General features: G+C 41.2%; 1 protein-coding gene across 1 annotated transcript in view; it reads right to left on the minus strand.

Annotated features, from left to right (window-relative positions):
• snd1 (staphylococcal nuclease and tudor domain containing 1) overlaps nt 1-24,561 on the minus strand; it is a 176,005-nt gene that overhangs the window by 51,433 nt on the left and 100,011 nt on the right. The window contains exon 17 of the mRNA XM_080050907.1: nt 11,287-11,475. Coding sequence (XP_079907033.1) covers nt 11,287-11,475 — 189 coding nt within the window. The remainder of the gene's footprint in view (nt 1-11,286; nt 11,476-24,561) is intronic.

Consider the following 24,561-nt stretch of genomic DNA (forward strand, 5'->3'; position numbering starts at 1 on the left):
AGGTTACAGGAATGTCACAAATACTACAGGCATTTGAGTTATAGTCTTAACCGATTAGATCCTTTACACCTTTACAAGCATTTGAAGGCAATATAAACTAATATCTTTATGAAGGGTGAACAGGAGAACATACATATCTTACAAGGGTATTTTACAAAGGCAAGGTTTTCAAGGAAAAGTAGTTTCAGATAAATATGTTAAACATTAGGGGAAAAAACAGCCAAGATCTTTCCTCAATTAATGGTCGTTGCACAAGGTAATACCCCTGGCAGCGACTGACTAATCACAGCTCTGCAGTCTCTAAGGTCAAATATGCCTCTGATAAAATTCAAGGCTCACTGCCTGTATTCCATACACCCATTCTAGTGGAGGTAGGGAAGCAGTCGGCCACAACCAGTCCCCAGCAAGCCAAGTGGAAAAGTGTCTCCTTACAGACTCCCAGGAGGGACAAAAACCAGGGGGAGAAAAAAGGAGAACAAATAATCCGCTAGCCCAACTACGGTTCAGTGCATGTCCTTGACGGAGAAATTGGGGCAGAGGAGAAAAAACAAGGGAAGCCCCAAGATACAAAAAGGCAGGGGGGATAGAGAAAGGCAAGCGGGGTAGACCTGGGGGGGTTTGTTTTCTATTACAGGTGGCAGGGCTTAGCATGTGTTAATCAGCCATAATGCAACGCACTGTGTCATATCACATTATGTTCTCTCATCATACCAGGGTTTCACCCCCTTTCACTCTATTCAGCCCTCCATCTCCTCCTGTGGCTTCTGCACTTATTCCCAAGAGAGGTGTGTGTGCATGTGTGTGCGTGCGTGTGTCTGTGTAAACCTCCCCCTGAGGACCTTTTCTAAGAGCCTCCAAGAATCCCATGCATGACTAGAGAAGGAAAATCACAGGGCCAAGGACATACTGCATATAAACACAAACGTATGATTATGGACATGCACCCATATGCAAGTTTAACGAAAGACACGAACACAACGAAATGTGGACCGTAAAAAGCACCTTATGCAAAGCAGTGATGTGGGCTTAACACAAAAAGGCCCTACTTCCTGTTTTTATGCTTCATCAAGTAGAATATTTCATCTAAGAGTGAGTGTGTGTGTGTGTGTGTGTGTGTGTGTATGTGTGTGTGTGTGTGTGTGTGTGTGTGTGTGTTCCTTGGGTTTGTCCTGATGTCCTTGTGGCCAGATGCATTTTTCAGATGACATTTACAAAGTCAGCGTGTAATCCTGCAACTCATGTGAATATATAATTCAGCATGCAAGAAGGTGAGACTGCTGAGACGGACGCGCTTCATTGAGTGTGTCTAGTTTTTTAGTTACTTGCTCATCAAAAGGAGTTTGTATGCGTCACTTCTCAGGTGACCGGCATGTGCACGAATGGCACAGCCTGTGTGTGTCAGCTGGAAAACCAAGCAGATAAAAGATGGAAATAATGTTTGCCTATTCACAAGACCGCGAGTGGAGCTGACAGACCGCTGAATATGCAGCCTGGAACTTGGGGAAAAGGAGGATGAAGACAGAGAGCGAGAGACAGAGAGAGAGAGAGAGAGAGAGAGAACTGGGGGTTGGGGTGTACATAACACACACATCACTGGGTCCACTGATCTCTTTCTCTGTCTTTCCGTCTTTGCCTCGGGGCACTGAGGGTCCAGCTTGCCATCTACAGTGGTGGTGGGATGGGGGGGGTCAACGTAGTGTGTGTCCATGTGTGTACGTGTGTGTTTGCCCTGTTGGTTTGCACATGCTCAAAGTGTATTTGAGAAAGCAGGAGAGAGACAGTGGGAGTATGGTGTGTACACATGTGGTGCCTCCCTCCATCTGCACCCAAGTTGTGTGTGTGTGTGTGTTTACACAGCGCACTAAGAATCATATTATATAATATTTTTTCGCCATATGAAAAAGCCTCTGTCAGCTCTTTGCTTTTGTGTGGTAGGTGGCTCATTTTGTGCACACGATGCTGAGAAGAAAGATGCAGCCATGAGTAAACTCACAGACACGCAAAGGCATATAAACAGTACGACGGCATAGTAAAACAACAAAAATGAAAACGTATGCAGTCACACACACACACGCACATGCCTGGGAATTTGTGGGATATTACAGAGCTTATACAGTCCTCTCCATCTTTCTCAAAGATGTGAGGTCTCGCACGGGTCACCTCTCCCATTGTGGCCACCCTCCAGGCAATAATGTCCCCATGCTGTGATCTTCGCTGTCCTCTCACACTTGCGAACAAACCTTGCAACCTTCATTTTGATGGTTTATTGACACGCGGACAATAGGTGCCAAACGTTCTCTCACTGAATGCATTCATTCATTTCCAGCACATGATAGGGTCTCGTGAGCCCCTGATCTGAGAGGTGCTAGGTTATGACAAAAGCTTCATTATTGTTCTGCTGTCTTATATGGTGTTGCTAGGAGCTGGCAAGCTTTTTGACATCATTAAAATGTATTGGATTGTGATCTGACATTGATTAAATACTGCCGATATATTTTTATTTATTTAGCAATTAATTTGCAAAGAATTACCAAATCATTACACTAATAAATAATAAATAACATAGTAAGATATTGCAATATAATGTATTAAACCAAAGTAATAACCCTGCTTTGATATCACAGAGTAGCAATAAAAGTTGAAGGGCTTTAAGCTTGTTCATTAAATTGAAACAGTTATTTTCTGACACACTGTTAGCTTGTGCTGCACAGGCGTTATGCCATATTAAGCTCTGGTTTCTAAGCATTACAATAATCATCATGGTCATCATTAGAGGTGGTAGTATTATGGGTTAAGGCCTGCTATATAACCACTAAACAAATGTTTTGATGAGAGCACATAAACGTGGTACCTGAAAACCTGGACATGAAAGATAGTTTGACCACAGGAGGCTGAGGACTGCTGCACCATGAGTCATCAAACTGTACTAACCTATTCCTTGCGACTCACAGCTACAACACTTTGTTCCAATGAGTCAAAGAGAAAATGCTGCTCTTAAAGAGAAGCCAAGAATACCTTGGCGGTTATTTGACTAGTGATTGCTGTTATGGTGCACTATGTAATACTGGCGGCGATATATTTGAAACACAAGCACGACCAGCATAAATAGATTGCCCATGGGTGAGGTGATATACTGTGACTTTTGGCACAGTTTTAGCCACTCATCTCCTAAAGGGCAAAAATATGCAAATCACCAGTGACATAATGATTCTCCTGGCCCTCCGTCTTTGAGATGGCAGAGTAAAATGCTGCCTCTGACACCATGTCATTCTCACATTAGTATTTGAAAGGGCCTCTGCACATGTAATATACATTCCTTTAAACAAGATCACGTACAGAGACCATGTCATGGGAGAAACAAGACTCAGTTATAATCAATGAATTTGGAAAATGTGTTATTAAACCATGTCATGTGTAAGTACATAAGTTGTCTAAATACCTGTTGGGTGTTGTGACATTAATTACCTTGAATCAGCAGTTCATCTGCATTTTGCATGGTTTGTAGGATGCACATAATGTGTGTTTGCTAAAAGACTTAAGCAGAAGTCCAAGTTTAGAATTTTTAAGAGGTTCACAGTAGTTGGCACAATATGTTCAGACAAAGCACCTTTCTCTTTCATTCAAAGTTTGCTCATTTAAAGCCTCACAATGGACAGAGATCGTTCTTGTGACCGTCAGAATATAACCAAATATATTATACTACTTTAAGTAAAGCTTTTTTATTATCTAATTACAACCAAAAGGGGAGCGAGTGCTGTGCACGGAAAAAGCAAGGATTTAGACAAGAAAACGAAAAGAAATCTCCAAAGTGTCTGGTAAATGTTAAGACATCAGCAGTTTGTTCTTAAAGAATAACTTCTTCAAACACAGCTGAGCCAATTCATTTTCACTGGGGCATACAAAGCTGTTTGCTCAGCCATGATTCTTTTTACCTCTAAAATGGACAGGTATCTCACACTGTCATTAATTGAATATCACTTAATGCGACTGGCCATGTCATGGACGTTGCTCTTGTGTCAACACCATGCAACGTCCTTTTTTCTTTTTTTGTTAATCAAAACGGAACACTGACAGCAGTAACCAATAAGTGGGAAAGATATAACAGAGGGATGACTAGAGTGGTAATATGGGAGCAAACATCCCATTTGGCTTAGAACGCTATTAAGGCTCAATTCTTTATAAGGCCTAATGCAATTTGCGATAGAAAAGTAATGAATTCATGTTAGCCGAAAATCTCTCTGTGGTAGGAGGACCGTCAGAATAACACCAACATGGCTAAATTAATAGGGGAATATTTGTAGGTGCAGCAATGGGATTTAGCTAAAAGATACATTTTTTGGAGAAATAATGATAAGGGTCAGCAACAGAATGAGTCAAATTGACTTTGTGATTTTGACTTGAAGCCTCCATAGATGCATAGATCCATAGAGGTACTTTAATATTTATCCCCTGCATTGTTCCATGATATTGCCTGGTGACTGCCACAGGTTATTTTACTATCAGAGGCCAAAGAAAATGGAATGGGAAAGAAAAAGCCTTCAGGGCTTGGGAAAGCACTAAGAATAGCATTAAAAGAAAAGGGCCTGTCATCCTTGAAAACCCAACTAGGCTGCTACTGTAATTCTATATACTGTTCATAGGAGACTGAGAATCAGCATGAACATCTAGCATAAATAGTTTGTCACTGTACAAATCAAGCATTTCCACAAGATTAACTGAATGAAGAACATATAGATTTTCACAGACATACTATAATTGGAACAAGGCAGAATGCAAACCAATAATCTTTGGGAGTGAAACCAGTTCACTAAAAGGTACACTTCTGTCAGCCAGAGACACAAGCCTATTAGCTTTGCTAAAAGCCCAATTATCTTGATTCATCCACAGCATGTCCCCTGTTTAGCCAGGTGTGTGATGTGCTGACTGCTGAGAAGACACAGCTTAGATGGGAGGACAGGGAGACGTTACCTTTTGCAAACTCTTTGAAAGCAGTACAAAAAAAGGTAAATAGCTTGTGGGTTGTGTGTGGGTATTTCTGGTTAATTATGGAGCGGCTTAGCTTGCAAGGCAAGTTGCTTGACCCTGGAGAGGGCGAGCCAGAGGCAACTCAAGTGAAATAAAGGGACAAAAATGGCAATGCATTGATATATTCAGACATGCTTACAAAGCTAGTCAGCCAATCACAGAAAATCCAAGTGCCATGATTTGCTTTGCAGTACAAAAAGGTGTTAATATATACTTGTGAAGAGGCCCTTGGGCAAGGTGAGAGTAAAGTCGGCTGGACTTGCAACTCTGTACTTCAACAATGCTCTCCCCTTTCAAAAAAAGAAAGAAAACTGAAACAAGATTATGTACTTCAATCAGAATCTGCCAAGGACACGTCACCAAGCTTAATGTCAAAACGATGCTGCTTCAAGAGCTTTGACGAGTGTAATTGATGGACATGTGATGGATATGGGAAAAGAAGCACCAGATCCCTTTTATGCTTTAGAGGAATTTTTCCCCCCCAAATAAGGGTACAAGCTATGCAGATGCCCGAGTCATTCTGATCAGAGCCAAGGCCAAGGAAGGAACTGCCTGCACAGTCCAAAACTGTTGAGGCAGCTAAGGGCAACGAGGGCATGACACAGGATATCTGAAAATACATTAATACGTTTAAAAATAAGGAATTCAAAATGATAAGTTCGAAGACAAAATAAAATAGAGAGTGGTAACAAGTGAAGAGCATGAGAGTAAGGATATGAGAACACTATGAGAGGTCTAAGGAAAGACTGGTCTGTGAAGAGGGCTGAGCAGGATTGAAGGAAAGAGGCTGAGTATAGTGATGACAGGGGAAGAGTTCCCTAACCTGAAATATCTTTGTCAGGGGGTTGCCCATATCCTTTTTTCCCCTCTCTTCCTCTTCTCCCATTCGGAGACTTATGCCAACCCTTCAAGGTTGGGTAATTACAGCGACAAAAAAAACCTTGCTCAACAGAAAGCACATTCTAGTAATTATTGAGGGGCGGATTGTTGATTCACCTCTTTATAATTGGGTCACTCCAATTACCGGCGTCCTTCGTTCCTCTACTTGTGTACAACTTTTAGTTTTTTTGTCTTCTTTCAAGTAGTCTTAGGCCTTCATATTGACTGGAAATGGATTACTAAGAATCGTTCAACGTTGGCGGACAGTTAAAAGCACCGGCGTAGAGAAGAAACAAAAGCCTCTAAGAGTGTAAATTAATTTTCTTTTCATTAACCCACCTCTTCATTTCAGAGTATTTTTTTTTTTGGTTTCTAAATTTGATAAAGGACAGAAATGAAAGTCCCTTGAAGCACGGCCACATAATGACGAACCACACCTGTTCAGTCTTGGGGGAACATAAATAAAAGCTGCAGCCAATGTCTCTGCCATCGACATCTCTGCTTCCTAATCCACTTTGAGCCAAACTGCTACTATCTTGTCAAATGTATTTCTCTGGGCTGCAGCATGGGAATACTGGAACATCATATGCATGGCTGCAATGAACCATATTACAATGACATAACACAGTGTCTTTGTTTACAGAATTGCCTGGGAAGCATGAATTTGTCTTACTCCCCTTAGGAGAATCCAAATATACACAAGAAGGATTTTCAAAGACAGGCGAGACATTTTAAAAAGAGGTTATGAGCACAGCTTGTAAACAATTGACTCATTGATAAAACAACAGGAAACTAGTCTATACGGTGTCCCAGGTATGTCTTTTAGCTGAAACGTGTAAATGTTAGTACTGATCGCATGACAATAGCTTCTGACCTGCTTTAAAGAGATTATGTAAACAATAACTTAGCTATGAATATGTGTAACAATATTAAGGATGTGCCAAGACCTGCAAGTTGAGCCTTCAGCATGTGTGGAGGAATTGGTTTTTGGTGAGGGATTGTTCCATATTTTTTTTCCAAGAGATGCTGATACACAACATCAAAAACATGCTGAGCTTTGGGAAATGATCTTCCACAAATCCTGGGACTACAGGTGAAAATTAGCCTGCATAGCTAAATCTGGCACATTTACATGTTGAACTTTGGTGCTCATATTTATCAATGTGCGCTGTCCCTTAAAGCCAGGACACACCAGTCCGACTACCCGAAAATGGAGACTGCCGATTCAGGGAGCTCCAGTGTTCCCGTTGCGGCCGAAAAAGTGCAAAGAACACACCAAACTGACTGCTGACTTTCCGTACGCCCTGCGCTTGCGCGGGACGTAATGTCTCCATAACAGCAGGCGGCGCTAATCTGTGTTGTGGCCCGAAAAAATACGGAAGCCGGAAATGATGGGACGGCTCTCTAGACCATAAACATCGATAGAAATACGTATTTATATTTATGGACCATAAAGAGCACCATTTTTAGCAGAGAGTGTCGAGCATGGTGTCGAGCAGTCAACAAGGGTTGATGCATGTGAGTACTCGCTGAACGAAACAAACACATTAAAACAATGGCCAACTGTTGTTAGCTGTTTGTGCTACCCGCCTCACTTCTGGGCTTCACTGATTCGCTAGCCCTCCACAAATCAAATTGCTCCAACTGAAAGACTGCCCGCCGCCGATTGAACACAATCGGCTCAAAAGAAGCCCGACGACATCTATGACGACCGATTTCACGGCACACACCAAACAGATTCGTGTCTCCGTCCCCTCGAAACTCTACGACAGCGATTATCGGGCCGGTGTGTCCTGGCCTTTATAAAAAAAAAAAATAGAAAAATCTGTTGGAAATCTTGATTTAGAACACAATCACTTTGTCCTACTGGTCTCATTGTAGCAAAAACTCATATTCACTTAAGTCACACAAACTAAGCAGTTTTGGTTCAGGATGTTACTGTAGAAACCCCCCACCCACCTCTGTCTTAAGTCCCTGCTGGACCACCCACGCAGTATTTAATGAGTGTGCACACACCCTCAGAGTCCACTTCATTACAACAACCTTGTTTTCTTGTGGGGACGCCTGACACAGCAGTACCACTGATGTCTTCCATATCACAAGCCGTAGGGACAATAAACGGCAATGAGAATAGAGGAAGAGAGGGAAGGAGATGGGAGGAGATGCAATCTACCCTATACCTAGCCTCAGCCTCCACACAGACAAAGATCAGCTACCACTTCAAAAGGGAAAGACCGAAAGAAAAACTGCCAAGCTTTCAGCTCTTCTTGAGATGGTCTCTATGGGTTAATTAGAACACCAAGTCCCACCTCATCAGCCTTCAAGTTGCATACTATGCATTCACACACATACAACAAGACTGCCCTATGCTCCACACAAACACACACACACACACACACACACACACACACACACACACACACACACACACACACACACACACACACACACACTCACAAACAGATCAGGTTGTAGTGGACCTGTGTGCCGGTGCCTGTGGCAAACTAACATCAAGCATAATCACTGTTGGTCTGGTCTATGCTCAATCCCCATTCTGTCGCCTTTCCTCTCCGCCCTGTCCGCACTCAGGTTTGCTCAAGTCAAGACCTTGCGGTGAAAGCCAATCCGTAAATTGTCATCAGAGGTGTCAGGAATGTGCCTTCTTGCAGCAGTTAGATTGAACATGAGCTCACATCACTGGCACGATGTGTTGTTGTGTGTGTGCGTGCGTGCGTGCGTGTGTGTGTGTGTGTGAATCCAGACAAAGGGTTCACCTGGGCACTACTCTCTAGATCTTTGACTTTCTGTTTAACCATTTTAAGCAAAAGAAAGGCAAGGAAGAGAGTATATGTGAGAAACAGAGGAAAGCCAAGAGCAAGAAAGATGAGTAGAAACACAATGGCTGTGAAAATGATAAATTCAGAGGAAGGGAAAATGAACACAGCCCCTTTTCTTGGCTCCTGCAATACATCACATGTATGCGGGGAGAAAAGGCATTTGTATGTCCTAAAGGACCTAAATAGGTAGAAATGAGAGGAAGAGAGAGAATGGAAGAGAAAGGGAGGGTGAGAAAGAGAGTGAGGGTCAAATAAATAAGTTAAAGAGATAGAGAGAAAGAGGACAAGGATGACAGCTGGCCGGCCACTTGGTGCATCTGGCAGGGGTGACTCGTGGCGCCATAATGAAAATGCAGGGCGAGATCAGGATCAGTGTGAGTGAAGCCTCCATCCATCAAACGACTCCCATTGAGGAAAGGAAGCTACAATGATAACGGCCGAAATGTGGCTGTTCTCAAAGCCCACATGGAGCATTTCCACATTAAAGCCGCTTTAACTATTTAGGTACTGCCTGCATGCTATTAATACATGGAGACTTCCCGTTACTTCACATGATTGAGTGGGGTGTCATGCTAGATATATTGATGTGTCCTCCTCTACCCCAATACCGATACACACTTTCCAATGTGATAAAAAAAAGCTCAGTTTTTTATTAATGGAAGCCAAAGGTCATGGCACCACCTGTCCTAACTGGCTGTCGGTGCTGATAAGGGGGATGGGCTTTGCCTTTAACAAGGGCATTGTGTGGGAGTTTTTAAGGGACAATAGTAGGGGAGAACGGGGTAATTTGTCACACGGGTTGGTTGTCACAATCGTTATATCTCGGAACCAGAAGGCGCTGTCTGTGAAATTTTGGTATGTAAATATCCAGAATTGGGATCAGAGGTCACCTACATAGTCTTCCTTGGAGTTAGACTGCTTAATTTGAGGTGAGATGACTGTTTGTGTTTTTCATGTCAAATTGAAAATATTTAGCTCCTCAGTATTTTTCTTCTAGGCTTTTACAGAATTGGTTTATAACAAAACACTTGTTACCCATACAAAGTGTGAAGGGTAAACTATAGGTTAGATTGTGGTTGGAAAGCTAATTAGTTGTCAGATGATTGTTGGCCTTGATGCTAGCAAGAAATTCAAGTTGGGGTTGGTCGTCAAATTTTTTGGGGGGTTGGTTGTCACATGTTATCTCAAGGCTGCAGCCAGAAAAGGAACCCAATAACAAAATAAATTGTCAAGCTGTATCCTCACTGACACCCCAGAGAAGGAGAGAATAGAGCAGGAAAAGGCAGCTAGCATGCACAAGAAAAAAGGACAACAAAATCAAAACAACCCAGTGCATCCCAAGCTAGACTAGCTGTCAAGGCTACAGTAAGTTATCTAGGCCTATTTGTGAACTTGACAATGCATACAACTTGACATTTTTAAGATTATTCCCATTAAGATAACATTGTGACAAACAACCCCATAGTGTTTGACAACCGACCCCTTGATGGGGTTGTTTGTCACAATGTGTAAGGGTGTCTTTGATGATTAATTTCTTCTTTATTACAATAAGATAGAAAAAGTGAGGGGTACACATTTCAAGCCAACACCTTAAGCTTCAATTTGATGTAGGAATGACTATTGAAAGATGTTTAGGTGATAAGCAATTCTCACTAGAGTAAAAATTGTGCCTACTTACCCCGTTCTCCCCTACATTTGCTGTTGAGAGAAGAGTTGGGTGCTGCCAAAAGGAACCATATGGTTGCCAACTTCTGGAACAATGTGTCTGTATTCCCTTATTCCAACAAACTGCAGTTTACGTTCAGTTTCGAATGATCGACATTTTTGTAGCAGCAAGCATCTTTGCCTCTACTCATTAACTGCTAATAAGTACTTTTTCTGATTAATCTATTTTAAAATAGGGACAGTGCATATTAGTGAACACTTGTGTAAACATGAAAGCTTATAGACAGTGACTACATCCTTAGTCCCCTTTGGCAGGTTGGTGTCACATATGCAAGTTAAAACATATCAAAAACACCATCCATCAATAAGAAAAAAATAACAGTAAAAGGAAAATAAACCAACATAAGAACAATGCTCACGTCAAACCAGCAATCGGGGGACCATGCAAGGATTGGACCAGAACCAGAGAACAAAGTAATGCCTTTTTCTAGTTTTATACAGCACAGATTGAAATATACAATACATGACAGGTAGCCAGGCCTAGGACACCACAGGATCAGGGATGTGACAGGAACCAAAATAAATCCTGATCTGAAACCATACTGGTGCCTAAGAAACATGACTATCATGGCCCACACTGGATGAGAAAGCTAAATGCATCTTGTGTCTTAACTTTTTCTAAATAATACAACACTAAAAGTCTTCCTTTAATTAAGGTGAGTGGTGGATGAATGTGACTACATAAATTCCAGTGCGTCTTTCACTACTTGTAAGCTTTATGGAGACAGTTTTATATCAGTTGGGAGTGTAGTCATAACCCTTATAGTTTAATAGGTTGTACAGTAGTGGCAGCATCTTGTCGCATCTAAATAAGACCTACCTTCTCTTTCCTGTCTCGGCATGCCTCTTCTGCTGAGACCAAGGTTTTGTAGTAGCCACTGCGCTCTGCTGTAAAGTGGACTTTGGACAGGGCATTGTCGACCAGCGCCACCGACAGATTTAGGCCCTCGATGTGCAGCCAGCCAATGAAGTTCCCTGCTTTATCCATGCTCTCCACTTCCACTTCCACCTGGAAGAGACAAATAGAGGGGAGGGGAGGAAGAAAAGTGGCCCAGTTAATGTTCCGTATCCTAGATTAGGTCTGAGATTCCATTACAGCAATGATGTGGAGGTGGGAGAGGTCCTTGGAGGAGACACCACTGTTCCTAAATAGATACATCAATGGAGGCCCGTGAGCTCTGTATTGATTCGGAAGGACACACACAGATCTTTTTTCATTCCTCCGTTGTGGATTTCTCAATCAGTAATATCTGGTCTTGGTCATCATGGCACACACTGTTTTTAACAGAGAAAACCAATACTGGCCTTTTGGTTAACATGTCCATGATATTCTGAAGCACTAATGTCATCTTTCAATAAAACAACATTGGTGTCTTTTTGCAACCAATAAAACTTAACAGTAGAAATCCCAGGGCCTGCAAAGAAAAAAGTATGAGTGGCATTAAAATGAGTGAAGCTTTTTCACTTCAACATTAATGTGGACTATAAATTATGTCTTCCTATTTATTTAGTAATGTAAATCATTTGCGATTAGTGACAGCAAAGTTTCAATTTCCCTAAAGTTAAAAAATGAGGGCAATGAAATAGCTAACCCTGCTGACTAAGTAGGAAAGACTTCACAACAATTCCCATGATGGACTATAACCAAATTGTGCCTATTCAGGCTAATTTTCTATTCATTACATTTTGTTTCATAAGTGATGGACAACCAGGAAAAGAAAGGGGGGGAAAATCAATCGATTTTTTTCTTCCTATTCTAACGCCTCAGTCAGCAAGAAGTGAGAGGGCAGGTGTACTGAGGAGATAGGGGGAAGTCAAGCGATTAAGACTCGGGCCGCTTAGCCCTGAAGCCACAAGGGAAATCTGAGGGAAATTAAGTTTGTAAACTGCTCTGCCTTGTTCTCAACTCAAGTAAAAAGCTTTCATTAATGAATGCATAATCTGTTCTATTATTAAGACTAAAATGGACGACCGAGGCATTCAGCAGCAACATACACGTTTCAACTTTATGGATCAAGGTAGTGTTTGAATTAACCACCAGCAGTATGAAAAATGACTAAAAGGTGAACAAAGGTATTTTGTAATAACACTTGTTACAGTGGCACATCAATGCAACAATGGCTCAAAGAAAATAAATGTATGTTGTTGAGTCCCACAATTTGTCATGTATAAATGAAGTAGTTTTGTATTAAATAATAATGACTGTACTTGACTCCAACATGTAAAAAGGCTTTGTCAAGATGAGAGCAGCTAGGACATTTGTCTCCCTTACCAGGTCACTGATACAATTTAAGTTCACTCATACCTCATCTGCTTTCTCAACTCTCCTTCCCTCTTCCTCTCTGCTACCGGAGAAACTCATCCCATTTTATCTCTTTGTCTCTAAGTGCAGAAGCACTTACGTAACAAGGCTATTAGAGCACCACTGGTCCTCTGAGCATCGAAATGTCAAATGGGGAAGTGGGCGAGTGCTGGAAAAAAAATATATAGAATGGCTAGAAGCAACTTAACTGTCACAACTACTACTACTAAGGCAACACATGCAAAACACAAATAAAACAACATTGACAACTTAACAAAAAGCACTCTTAGCTAGGAAAAAGCAGCAGGAAAAACTGAAAGCTCCACTTCCTGATTGTTGGAGTCATCAGTTCTGGAAAATACTTGGTGTCAAAATCAGTGAATATCTCCTCACGATCCGCCACGTGTAAGTACTGTGTGTGCATTGAAATCAAAATCCATTGTTAATACACAGCCTTGGCTCTGTAGACGGGCATTTTGCAAGCTACAGTGGGCCCATTTGTTTACATACCAGTTTACAGAGCCTAGGCTTTATATTAACAACAGCGCGCACACACACACACACACACACAGAACTGACATGTAGCAATTTGTGACGTGATATTCACTGATTTGACAACAAGCACTCTCCAGAATTGCTGACTCCACTTTTAAATCTGTTTTGAGAGGTGTTGTTACCTGCAACATTTCAAACAAAGTCTTCTGAACCAAAACTTCAATCGCCTCATAGGGGAGAACGGGGTAATTTGTCACACGGGTTGGTTGTCACAATCGTTATATCTCGGAACCAGAAGGCGCTGTCTGTGAAATTTTGGTATGTAAATATCCAGAATTGGGATCAGAGGTCACCTACATAGTCTTCCTTGGAGTTAGACTGCTGAATTTGAGGTGAGACGACTGTTTGTGTTTTTCATGTCAAATTGAAAATATTTAGCTCCTCAGTATTTTTCTTCTAGGCTTTTACACAATTGGTTTATAACAAAACACTTGTTACCCATACAAAGTGTGAAGGGTAAACTATAGTTTAGATTGTGGTTAGCAAGCTAATTAGTTGTCTGATGGTTGTTGGCCTTGATGCTAGCAAGAAATTCAAGTTGGGGTTGGTCGTCACATTTTTTGGGGGGTTGGTTGTCACATGTTATCTCAAGGCTGCAGCCAGAAAAGGAACCCAATAACGAAATAAATTGTCAAGCTGTATCCTCACTGACACCCCAGAGAAGGAAAGAATAGAGCAGGAAAAGGCAGCTAGCATGCAAAAGAAAAAAGGGCAACACAATCAAAACAACCCAGTGCATCCCAAACTAGACCAGCTGCCAAGGCTACAGTAAGTTATGTAGGCCTATTTGTCAACTTGACAATGCAATTAAACTTTCAAATTTAGTTCTACTTTCTTGCCTTTTCTTTTTAAGATTATTCCCATTAAGATAACATTGTGACAAACAACCCCATAGTGTTTGACAACTGACCCCTTGATGGGGTTGGTTGTCACAATGTGTAAGGGTTTCTTTGATGATTAATTTCTTCTTTATTACAATAAGATAGACAAAGTGAGGGGTACACATTTCAAGCCAACACCTTAAGCTTCAATGTAATGTAGGAATGACTATTGAAAGATGTTTAGGTGATAAGCAATTCTCACTAGAGTAAAATGTGTGCCTACTTACCCCGTTCTCCCCTACTGGGAGATACTAAGATAGGGGCCTTTGGAGAAGTAGATTACTTTTGATTTACCAATATCTAGACTTATCAGCCTTTTGCTTAGCAAGGTAGGTTTAATAATTTATTAGCTAATCAACACGCCACAAAGTCGAAAGGAGGAAAATAAAGCTCCACATATTTCATCCCAGCCAATCTCAACGGAGGTTTGAATGTGGGTGCGTAAAACTATCTTGGGGTCAGGGATATATTCCCTCCCTATCCTTCTTTTTGTATAGCAATTTGTTTGCTTGAGTCAAAAACATTATGTTCTAGCCCATAGCAAAAAGATAAATGTGATGAATGTCACAACCATGTGGGGAAATCACACAGCAGGACAAGACCGATCAATCAAGCTTTTATGAGGTATGATATAAACCTGTGACATCCAGAGATGACAAGAGAGGTAACGATATGCTGAGAGGGGGAAAAACCACAAGGTCTGACAGTCTTACGGTCATGTAAGCCTACTACTGACAACATCACAATGAGGGATGCACATGACCAGTTGGTTAAACATTTAAACACCGCTGCATCACTAGTCGGGCACTAGAAATGCTAGTCGGTTAGTAATTTATTGCTGATCACTTGGACTTGGACACACTTGAAGCAAAGCAAAAAGGTTTTCTAGACCGCTGCCTAAAGGCCTGCTGTGATGACTCTTTCCTCAGCCGTTGTTTTCTTTTGTTCCTCTTGTCAGCTGTTAGGCCCTTTATTATTGCCTTTACGCACAGCAGTGGGTACAAACCCAAAACAACACAAAGTGGGACTCTGTGGTCCGGCGATAAGCAAAAAGTAGCCTACACTAACATTTAACAAGAAACTTCATAAAGAAACACTTGAAATAATGATCTCTGCCCATACAAAAAGCTCTGACTTGGATAACTTGACAGAGTAATTGATGTGTGTAAATCCATTCGGTACACGTGTCTGATGACAGCCCATTATATATTAATAATAAACGGCGCACTGCACATTACAGCAGCATTGACATTAACGGCTTGGTAATTGTCTGGAAAAATGTTAAGGCTGAAAGGCTCCTAAAGCATTTACATTGTGCTTGGTTTTCTCACAGTTTTTTAATAGACTAGTTGACTTGTATAAATAACAATCAGGGCTACTGGTAAATGGCAGCTAATATACTTAAATCCACGCAATATAACATGACCTGATTGACATACAGCAGCAAATTCATTAGTATACAACAATCACACACGCTAAACCCACACACACATTGAACTGTGAATTACCCATTCTGGAAGGTTGTTTTGTGTTCGCCAAGCAGAATGAAAATTGTGAATTAATAAGCTCAAACATCCAGGCCACTTGCACACACTTTGAATTCTAATGCAATACTGTAAGGACCAATATAACAATTTATCAAGTAAAACAAATGATTACATGTTACACCAACAGGCAACCCTACAACATTACAAACTGCATGCTGACAATTCCACTTTACTTACACATCAATTAGTACCTGTTGTCAAATGTATCTTTATTGGAAGGTGTGATACACAGACCGAAGTCAAAAATACATCTAAATTATAAACCCTGGGAGAATAACACCTTGAAATAATCATTAATTAAAGCAAAACTGGCATATCACCGGGCAGCAGGTAATAGATGAAATAGGCTGATAAAGAGGTCAAATGTGAAATAAGGAAGGACAAATTAATTAATAACAAGGATCCTATAGACCCAATTTCCCACTGGCAGATAATCAGCTTGTTCGGGCTTTAAATCCATTGCAGGTTTGCAGAGAAAGGGGCAGTCTCCAAAGGACGCAATTTGTGCGCTGTCAGCAACTTTCTGCTTTGTATTCTCTTTAATAGTACTCTCTAGCTGTTTTTCTCAGCACATTAGCTCATAGGTCAACGTCAAGTTGAAAACGGTTCGACTTTTGAAGAAAAGCGCTGCTCAACAACGTCAGTTTTTTCAAACGACCAATCAGGAGAAGGCAGCATCAGATGATGTCTGTGAACGTTACTTGGTCTCGTAACAATTTGTCTTGTAACAACCAAAAGACGCTCTGTGCACCGCGTGGTCGTGTTGGACATAATTTCCAAAGCGCTCAAAACTGGAAAAGTGTGTCATGTGGACACGGCCCGTAATACTAGCATTGGTACAATATGTTGTACTAAATTAGAAACACTATAATTGCCAATGATGAGTACTTGTTGGTCTTGTTGACTCCCTAGTATATTTATAATGTTATTTTTTCTATTACTCTACCGTTGTTCAGCTGTGTCAGTAACTTAGTTACAACTTCCCTTATTTTATATAAATATGATATATAGTGACAGGAAACTTGTGGGATCTGTAAAGTTACCAGCTGTAGTATATTTTTGATTGATAAAAAATAAATGATTACTGACGGAAATAAACAATTAGTCCATTATGAAAACATTTCTTACTTAACGATTATTGAAATCTATGGAAAATATATCTATAGGAAAAGCTCCAACATCTTTTCTTTCTCTGTGCATGAAGAAATAGTGCCACCAAAGACGCCAGGAGCTTGATTTGAAGACTGACTTTCAGAGTTGTACAAATACCCACACATGGAATTTGAGTTCATCTTCCCTTTGAAGTGAATAGCTATCGTCACAATGCGTAGAGGACAGGGGAGGAGAAACTGCTTTGAATAGAGCCCAGATGGTTCCCAGCGGAGGCCTCCTCCGAGCCAAGATGGCTCCCGCCGGAACACAAATGGGTTCTGGTAATCTTATAAACGCTGGGATTGTATCGACACAGTGGATGGAAAACTGAAAAAAGACAAAATACACATACTCACAAAGCCATGCAAGTGTGCGTGCAAGCACATACCCAGTCTTTCACAAGAAAAAAGACAAAGCCATTTGGAAGCATTGAAGTGAATCCTGGCCCGAGGGCATGTTTTAAAACTGCAGATTTAATTCACTTAGCTGTTTGAAAGTGGACAAAAAAAATAAAAAAATATGCGGTAGGTGACACGTCAAGTCAGAGCCAAACCCTGCACTAAAAGAAAATGAAAGAACATAGTGGGCAGGCAATTTGGAAATTGGCAAGCAATGGGATTTCCTTTCATCACCACATCCAAACAAAACAATTTTTGAATACCTGGAGGGGAAAAAAGGAAATGGATAAATAACCAAAGGTTACTGAGAACAGGGTGAGTCCGCGTATGTGTCCAAGCCATTTGAGAAGCCATAAGGACCAATCTGGCACACAGGTTGGAAGCTCACTTCAGGTATTGCTTTATGCATACATTATGTGCTATGCATTCTCCCATCGGGAGAAGAGCGCACGCTATGTACATAATGCAAGCCACAGAGGAGATGAATCTGTCACTTAGTTCTTTCAATCATCACTGATGGCAACTCTGCCAGTATTCAAAGCTGGGTTTTAATGCATATTCCAATTACTGAGACCACAGCTATCACCATAAAGATTTAAGATCGTATGAGTCAAATTACCATTTTGAATATACAAGTTTAAAAGGTGGAGGCTTTGAAAATAAGGAAAACAGTATTTGGATAAGCTCAAGTCTAATGGTGTGTTTTAGGTGTGAGACAGAGATAGAGATAAAGGGGATGATAAGCAACAAGGAGGAGGCTGCTTTTATGACTACTGTGCTCTGCCACTTAGCTAGGCTCTTTCAAGTCTTACCGTGTATAAAAGCAAAGTGAAAATATAAATAGTTTTAGAAGCAAGTCAAATGATGCAAGGGATAATATTTACAGTACGTAAGGGGTGTTTTTGCGTGCTTAAGTGCTCATCCCTCTGTGCATTTATGTGTCATGGGATTACGTGTTCATCACATTAACTAATTTGTCTGTGTGTCTGCAGATGTACTCTATGTCAGCACACATGGCCGAATACGACGATTGATATGAAGATTAACAGGCCCTAAAGGAACTTACTGTAACAGTACGGCAAACAGTTTTTTCTCTCTCTATGTATCTGTCATACTATGCACTGGTTTATGTCATCACCGTGACTCAGAGAAAAATTAGACATATATGGGAAGAAAAGTCAGAAAGAGGCAAAATGAAAATAAATAAAAGACTTGAGTCACTCCCACCTACAGCCCATTTGCTCATCCAGCAGAATAAGCCATTTATCAAACTGAGCCTTAGAGAAGATTGAAGGAGTGATGTAGGGTTGTGTAGTGTGTGTGTTTGCCCAATTGTGTGCTCTGGCCGATCTGTTACAAGCGGTGAGGGATCCCATGCCCTAGGCTGAGATGCAACGTGGGGAGAAATGCCAAAATGGGGAGAGCAATCAGATAATCTATTAAACTTAATTCATATTTCTGACCTGCTCTGTTCACTTAAAAAAAAAATCAATGGCTCTGGTCACTTAATTCAGAGTCATGAACGTCAGTTGACAGGTATGGATGATTTGTCCCACATGTGAAAGACAGTTTATCTTTCTTATGGGTACATGTGTATTTGAGCAGAAAAGGCTGACAGGTGAGCCTCACTGCTATTAGCCTGTTCTTGCGTGAAATGTCTGGTATGAACGGTCCCATCCAAGACAAGTCCATCATCTCTCAATATTGCCCCTCATGCTGTCTTATATGGATCATATTTCTAAGAAGCACAGAGAGTTCCTTTAAATGATACATTCGTAATACGTACATCTACAACTTCATCACCTTTGCAATATCTTGCAAAGGTGTTCCTTTTGGGCAGAGAGAATTAATCAAAGCCAAATTGAAAAACTGAATCAAACTGTCCAGGACGACTGATGGGCAGAGAACAAAACAAATAAACGTACAACTACTACCAGGTGATAGATAAACTGTTTATGTGACAGTCGCTAAAACCCCTAACAGCTATGTGAAATGGGAGTTTTTTGGCGCTCAATGCTGCAGTAATGTGCGTCAGTGCTTTTTTTCTTCTTCAATATTTTTATTGAAAATATGGCACAGTGCATACATAGAAATGTAAACTTGACAGCGAGTCAAAACAAATCCCATATTTCTGACAAACATTACAGGAAGGGATAATCAAGCTGTAATAATCATCATAATAAAAATAAAAATAATAGTAATAATATTTAAAAAACAACAACATGTACAAATAAAACAATTAGCACACAAATAAAATAAAAGGGGGGGGGGGCTATATCAGTCAGGAGACATAGAAGAAAGCGAGTTGAAAAACGTTAAGAAAGATTGCCACTTGTCTGTGTTACCTCGCAGTGAATATTTAATCTTCTCTAACTTGAGGAAAGACATGACATCACTGAGCCATCGAGAGCTTGAGGGAGCTTTAGTTGACTTCCAGTTAAGGAGAAGCTGCCGTCTCGCCAGTAAAGAGGTGAAGGCTAAAATGTCTAAGTGCTTGGAAGTATAACGCTTGTAATCAACAGGTATCCCAAAGATAGCAATATGGGGAGACACAATTATTGTCCTCAAAAGTATTTTTGACATTGTATCAAAGTAGTTCTGCCAGAAGCGAGATAGTAGAGGGCAAGAATAAAACTTATGGGTTAAATTACAGGATGAAGAATAACATCTGTTGCAGCTATCGATGACACTGGGATAAATTTGTGACGGTCGAGCTTTGGAAAAATTGACTCTAAATATCACTTTGAACTGTATGAGTGTCAAACGAGCGCAAGTTGAGCTTTTGTGAACTTTGTCAAGAGCTAACTCCCAGTAGCTATCCTCTAAGTTCAGCCCCAGTTCCTGCTCCCAGGCCGTCTTGACCTTAGTGGATGGTAAGTTGTCTTAGGACAGGAGTTTGAAAATAGCGAAATAAATGACAGGGAGGGAGCTGATATACACAAGACAGGTCTGTAAAGCTACGGAAAATACCGTCTCTATACAGGTCTTTAAAAAATATCAGGCCTTTACCGTGCCATAAAGAAAAGGTGGAGTCTGTGAGTGCGGGTGATTCTTTAGTAAGGGAGCTGAAGTTGAAGCCGAAGTAAATTTAAACTGTCTCCTGAATTGGTACCAGATCTTGAGTGTGGAACTCACTACTTGGTTGTTTGTGAAGCCAGAGGGGCTGGTTGGGATAGAGGAGGTAAGTAGGGCCAATAGAGAAGACAAAAAACAAGACTGAGCCTCCAACTTACACCATGGTGGATCACTTGAATTAAACCAAAATGTAATTTTGTGGATGTGTGCCGCCCAGTAATACAGTTGAAAATTAGGGAGAGATAAACCACCATTAAATTTGCATCTCTCCAATAATGATTTACGGACTCTGGGAACCTTTCCAGACCATAAGAAGCCTGAAATAATTTGATCAATGGTTTTAAAAAAAACTTTTAGGCAAAAATAGGGGGAGACAGTGAAACAAAAACAGAAATTTTGGCCGAATGTTCATTTTCACTGTATTAATTCTTCCAATCAAAGACAAGGGTAAACTTCTCCATCTTTGAAGGTCAGATTTGATTTTGGACAGAAGGGGGGAAAAGTTTGAAGAAAAAAGTAACTTTAATGTTCTTGTTACATTGATCCTTGATACTTGAAGCCAGATGGACTAAACTTAAAAGGAATATTAGCCTGATTAAGATGTAGTGCAGAAGCATTAATAGGATAGCATTCACTCTTAGAAATATTCACTTTATACCCTGAAAATGAACCAAATGTCTTTAGGAAGGATAAGATGGCTGGTTTAGAACGAACTGGGTCCGAGACATACAGTAATAGGTCATCAGCATAAAGAGAAAGCTTAAATACCATGTCCGACCTTGATACACCGGTGAAAATGGGAGAGGACCTGAGATAGATAGACAGGGGTTCTATTGTTAGGGCAAATAATAAAGGGGACAAGGGACATCCCTGCCGAGTGCCACGAGACAGAGTAAAAAAGCTGGATTGAATGCCATTTGTAGTGACGCTGGCTTGTGGAGCTGTATAAAGCAGGCGTATCCACGAATTGAATATAGCACCCATACCAAATTTGTTCAACACAGCCAGCAAGTAGTCCCATTCGACCCTGTCGAAAGCTTTTTCGGCGTCAACAGAGATAACTAGTTCAGGAACTGTTGTGGTGCTTTTAGAATAAATAATATTTAAGAGGGTGCGTACATTATAGAACAGCTGGCGTCCTTTTATGAATCCTTTTTTTCCAAGCGACGGGCCAGAGCCTTAGCAAGGATCTTAGCATCCACATTTATTAACGAGAGGGGTCTATATGAGCTGCAGAGCTTAGGGTCTTTGTCTTTCTTTAGAAGCAGACTTATTGAGGCTTGCCTCAAAGTGGGAGGCAGAGAGCCATTCTGTAAGGATCCAATGTAAACAGAATGCAACAGGGGGGCCAGTTTATGCTGAAATTGTTTAAAAAATTAAACTGGGTATCTGTCAGGGCCAGGAGCTTTATTATTTTGCATGGTTTTCATAGCGCAAGTGATTTCCTCTACGGTGAGTGGTGAGTCCAGTTGTTTGGCAACGTCTGGATTTATTACAGAGAAATTTAGACCGTCTAAGAAAGAATTAGTTTTGGTGGGGTCAGATGATGACGCCGACTTATATAGGGAGGAATAGAAAGATGAAAAAAACGAGTTAATGGAAGTAGGGTCAGCATGTAAATTGCCAGACAAATCCTTTATCTGAGCGATTACACGTGAGGCTCCCTGGCGGCGTAGCTGGTGAGCCAGGAGTTGACCTGCCTTATCCCCATGTTCATAATATGTAGAGCGTGAGCGCAAAAGCAAACGCTCCGCATCAGTGGTTGTGATAAGATCAAATTCAGTCTGTAATTGTACACAACGTTTGAGCAAATTAGGACAGGGGCCGGCAATAAGTTGATGGTCTAAATTGCCAATATTAGTGGAGAGTTCTTGAAGTTTATTTTTACGGGTTTTGTTCAAATGTGCAGAATAGGAAATAATTTGGCCCCGCAAGACCGCTTTTAATGATTCCCACAGCAATCGTTCTGATTGGTCGCAATAAAATCATCAATTGTGGTCGCAATTAACTTATTGAATTTTTGGTCTGACAAAAGTAAGGTATTGAACCTCCATAAACCAGAGTACTTAGGTTGAGGGGAGAGCTGAATATCCAGAGAGAGAGGGGCATGGTCAGAAATAACAATAGGATGATATTCAGCAGCTTTCACTTTAGAAATCAGTTTGGCATCAATAAAATAATAATCTATTCGAGAAAAGGACTGATGCATTGGTGAAAAAAAGGAGTATTCTTTTAAATGGGGGTTAAGGAATCTCCAAGGATCAATGCAACCATGTTTTGAAATAAAGTCAGAAATTGCCTTTGACATTGACGATGCGGTCAGGGAGCGGGGACTAGAGCAGTCAAGTTTGGTGTCAATTACACAGTTCATGTCGCCACCAAATATAAGCAGGGTGTTGTTCAACGAAGGGAGGCGCTCAAATAACTTATTCATAAAGTGTGGGTCATCAAAATTGGGGGCATATATATTTACCAATAAAATGGGAACATGAGACAGTGTACCTGAGATGATTAAATATCTGCCATTCGTATCAGAAATAATTTTGGAAGCTGAAAATTAAATTGAATTACTAATTAAAATGGCAACCCCTCTGGCTTTAGAGTTGAAATTTGAATGATATACCTCAGAAACCCAGGGGCATTTTAGTCTGACCTGGTCCTTAGCACACGAGTCTCCCGTAGAAACACTAAATCAGGTTTTAGACGTTTCAAATGAGCAAATACTCTCGACCTCTTAATGGGGCTCCCCATACCTTTAATATTCCAGCTCACAAACCTCACTGAGGAACCGAAGTGAGGGATTCCCGAATTACTAGTATTAGCAGTCATTAGTTAAGATAAAGAAAAACAATGAGCATGGAGCCCCACACCCACTCAAAAAAAGGGAAGAATAAAAAAGAAAAAAGAAAGGAAAAAAAAGAAAAAAAAAGAAAAAGAAAAAAGGCATGACAAGAGAAAAGTAAACGCAAGGTGGAAATAACAGCCAACATAGCAAACACAGTCCGCCCTCCCTCCGCCTTGGCCTTTTCTGGCGATCTGAATTCCCTCACCGTTGTGCATAATACGGAGGCACGCCGGGTAGAACAGTCCAAAACGAATCCCTGGTATCTCGCGGAGCTAGCGGCGGACGTCGTTAAAATCGGCTCGAGCTCGGGCCGTTGTCGCTGTGTGGTCAGGGAAGACAGAAATAACCATATCACCCATCTTGATCCGGTCCGTGTGATAATGCAGACGACTGATAATAAGGCGAGGGCGATCTCCGGGTCCTGGCTTCGGTTGAAGAGTGCGATGAGAGCGGTCGAGGAGGGGCTCTTTGTCAAGTTTAAATGCCTCCTTGAGCAGAGTAGAGACGGCCGTTGTAGTGCAGGAGTTGGCCGAACCCTCAGGAATACCCAGGATCCTTATATTATTGTGCCGTGATCTAGCCTTGAGATCCTCACATTTATTATCCAACCTTGCGAGTTTGGCTGCCATATTTTCCACTTTAGCCTGGAGTTCGGCAACGTCGTCGGTGCAAGTGGAGAGGGAAGTTTCCATTTCGCCTACGGTGCACTTTAGTGTGTTTACCTCGGACTGGATGTTGGTTATACTTTTGAGATAACTCCGACTTTACTGCCTGCAGCTCCGTCTTGATAGAAGATAAATTCTCGCCCAGAGCTGTATGAAGCTCAGTCTTGAAAATAGCAGCCATCTCGCTGAGTAGGGAGCGGAGCAGCTCGTCCTTAAAACCGGAGGTAGCAATATCTGCCGGGGGGCTAGCACCTCTGTCCGGGCGTGCATGGCCACTGTGTGGAGGGGATGCCATATTCGCGGCAGGCCGTTGTGGTTGTGGAGGTAAATTGCTCCCGGGTTTCGGTTTAGGAGGCATTCTGGAAGGCAATAAGTCGAAAGTAATGTGTTGGGAAATAAATTCACACCAAAAGAAAGAGTAAAAATGTAAATAATTTAGCGAATGTTGCAGGAGCTTCCAAAGTCACGTCTTACTTCATTGATCGCTAAGTCAATGTGCGTCAGTGCTTACATGAGAGCACAAAGTTAGTGTATCGTTATGGATGTGCTTCAGATGTAGAATTATGTGAGAGAGACTACCTCCCGCTAAGAAAGTGATCATTTGCACACCAGGATCAACATTTCAGTATTGCCGTCACTGTTTTGAGGGCACTGGCAGTGTGGAAAATGCTAAGA

The sequence above is a fragment of the Ammodytes marinus genome (assembly GCF_949987685.1).
Source record: "Ammodytes marinus genome assembly, chromosome: 22".
NCBI classification, from domain to species: domain Eukaryota; kingdom Metazoa; phylum Chordata; class Actinopteri; order Uranoscopiformes; family Ammodytidae; genus Ammodytes; species Ammodytes marinus.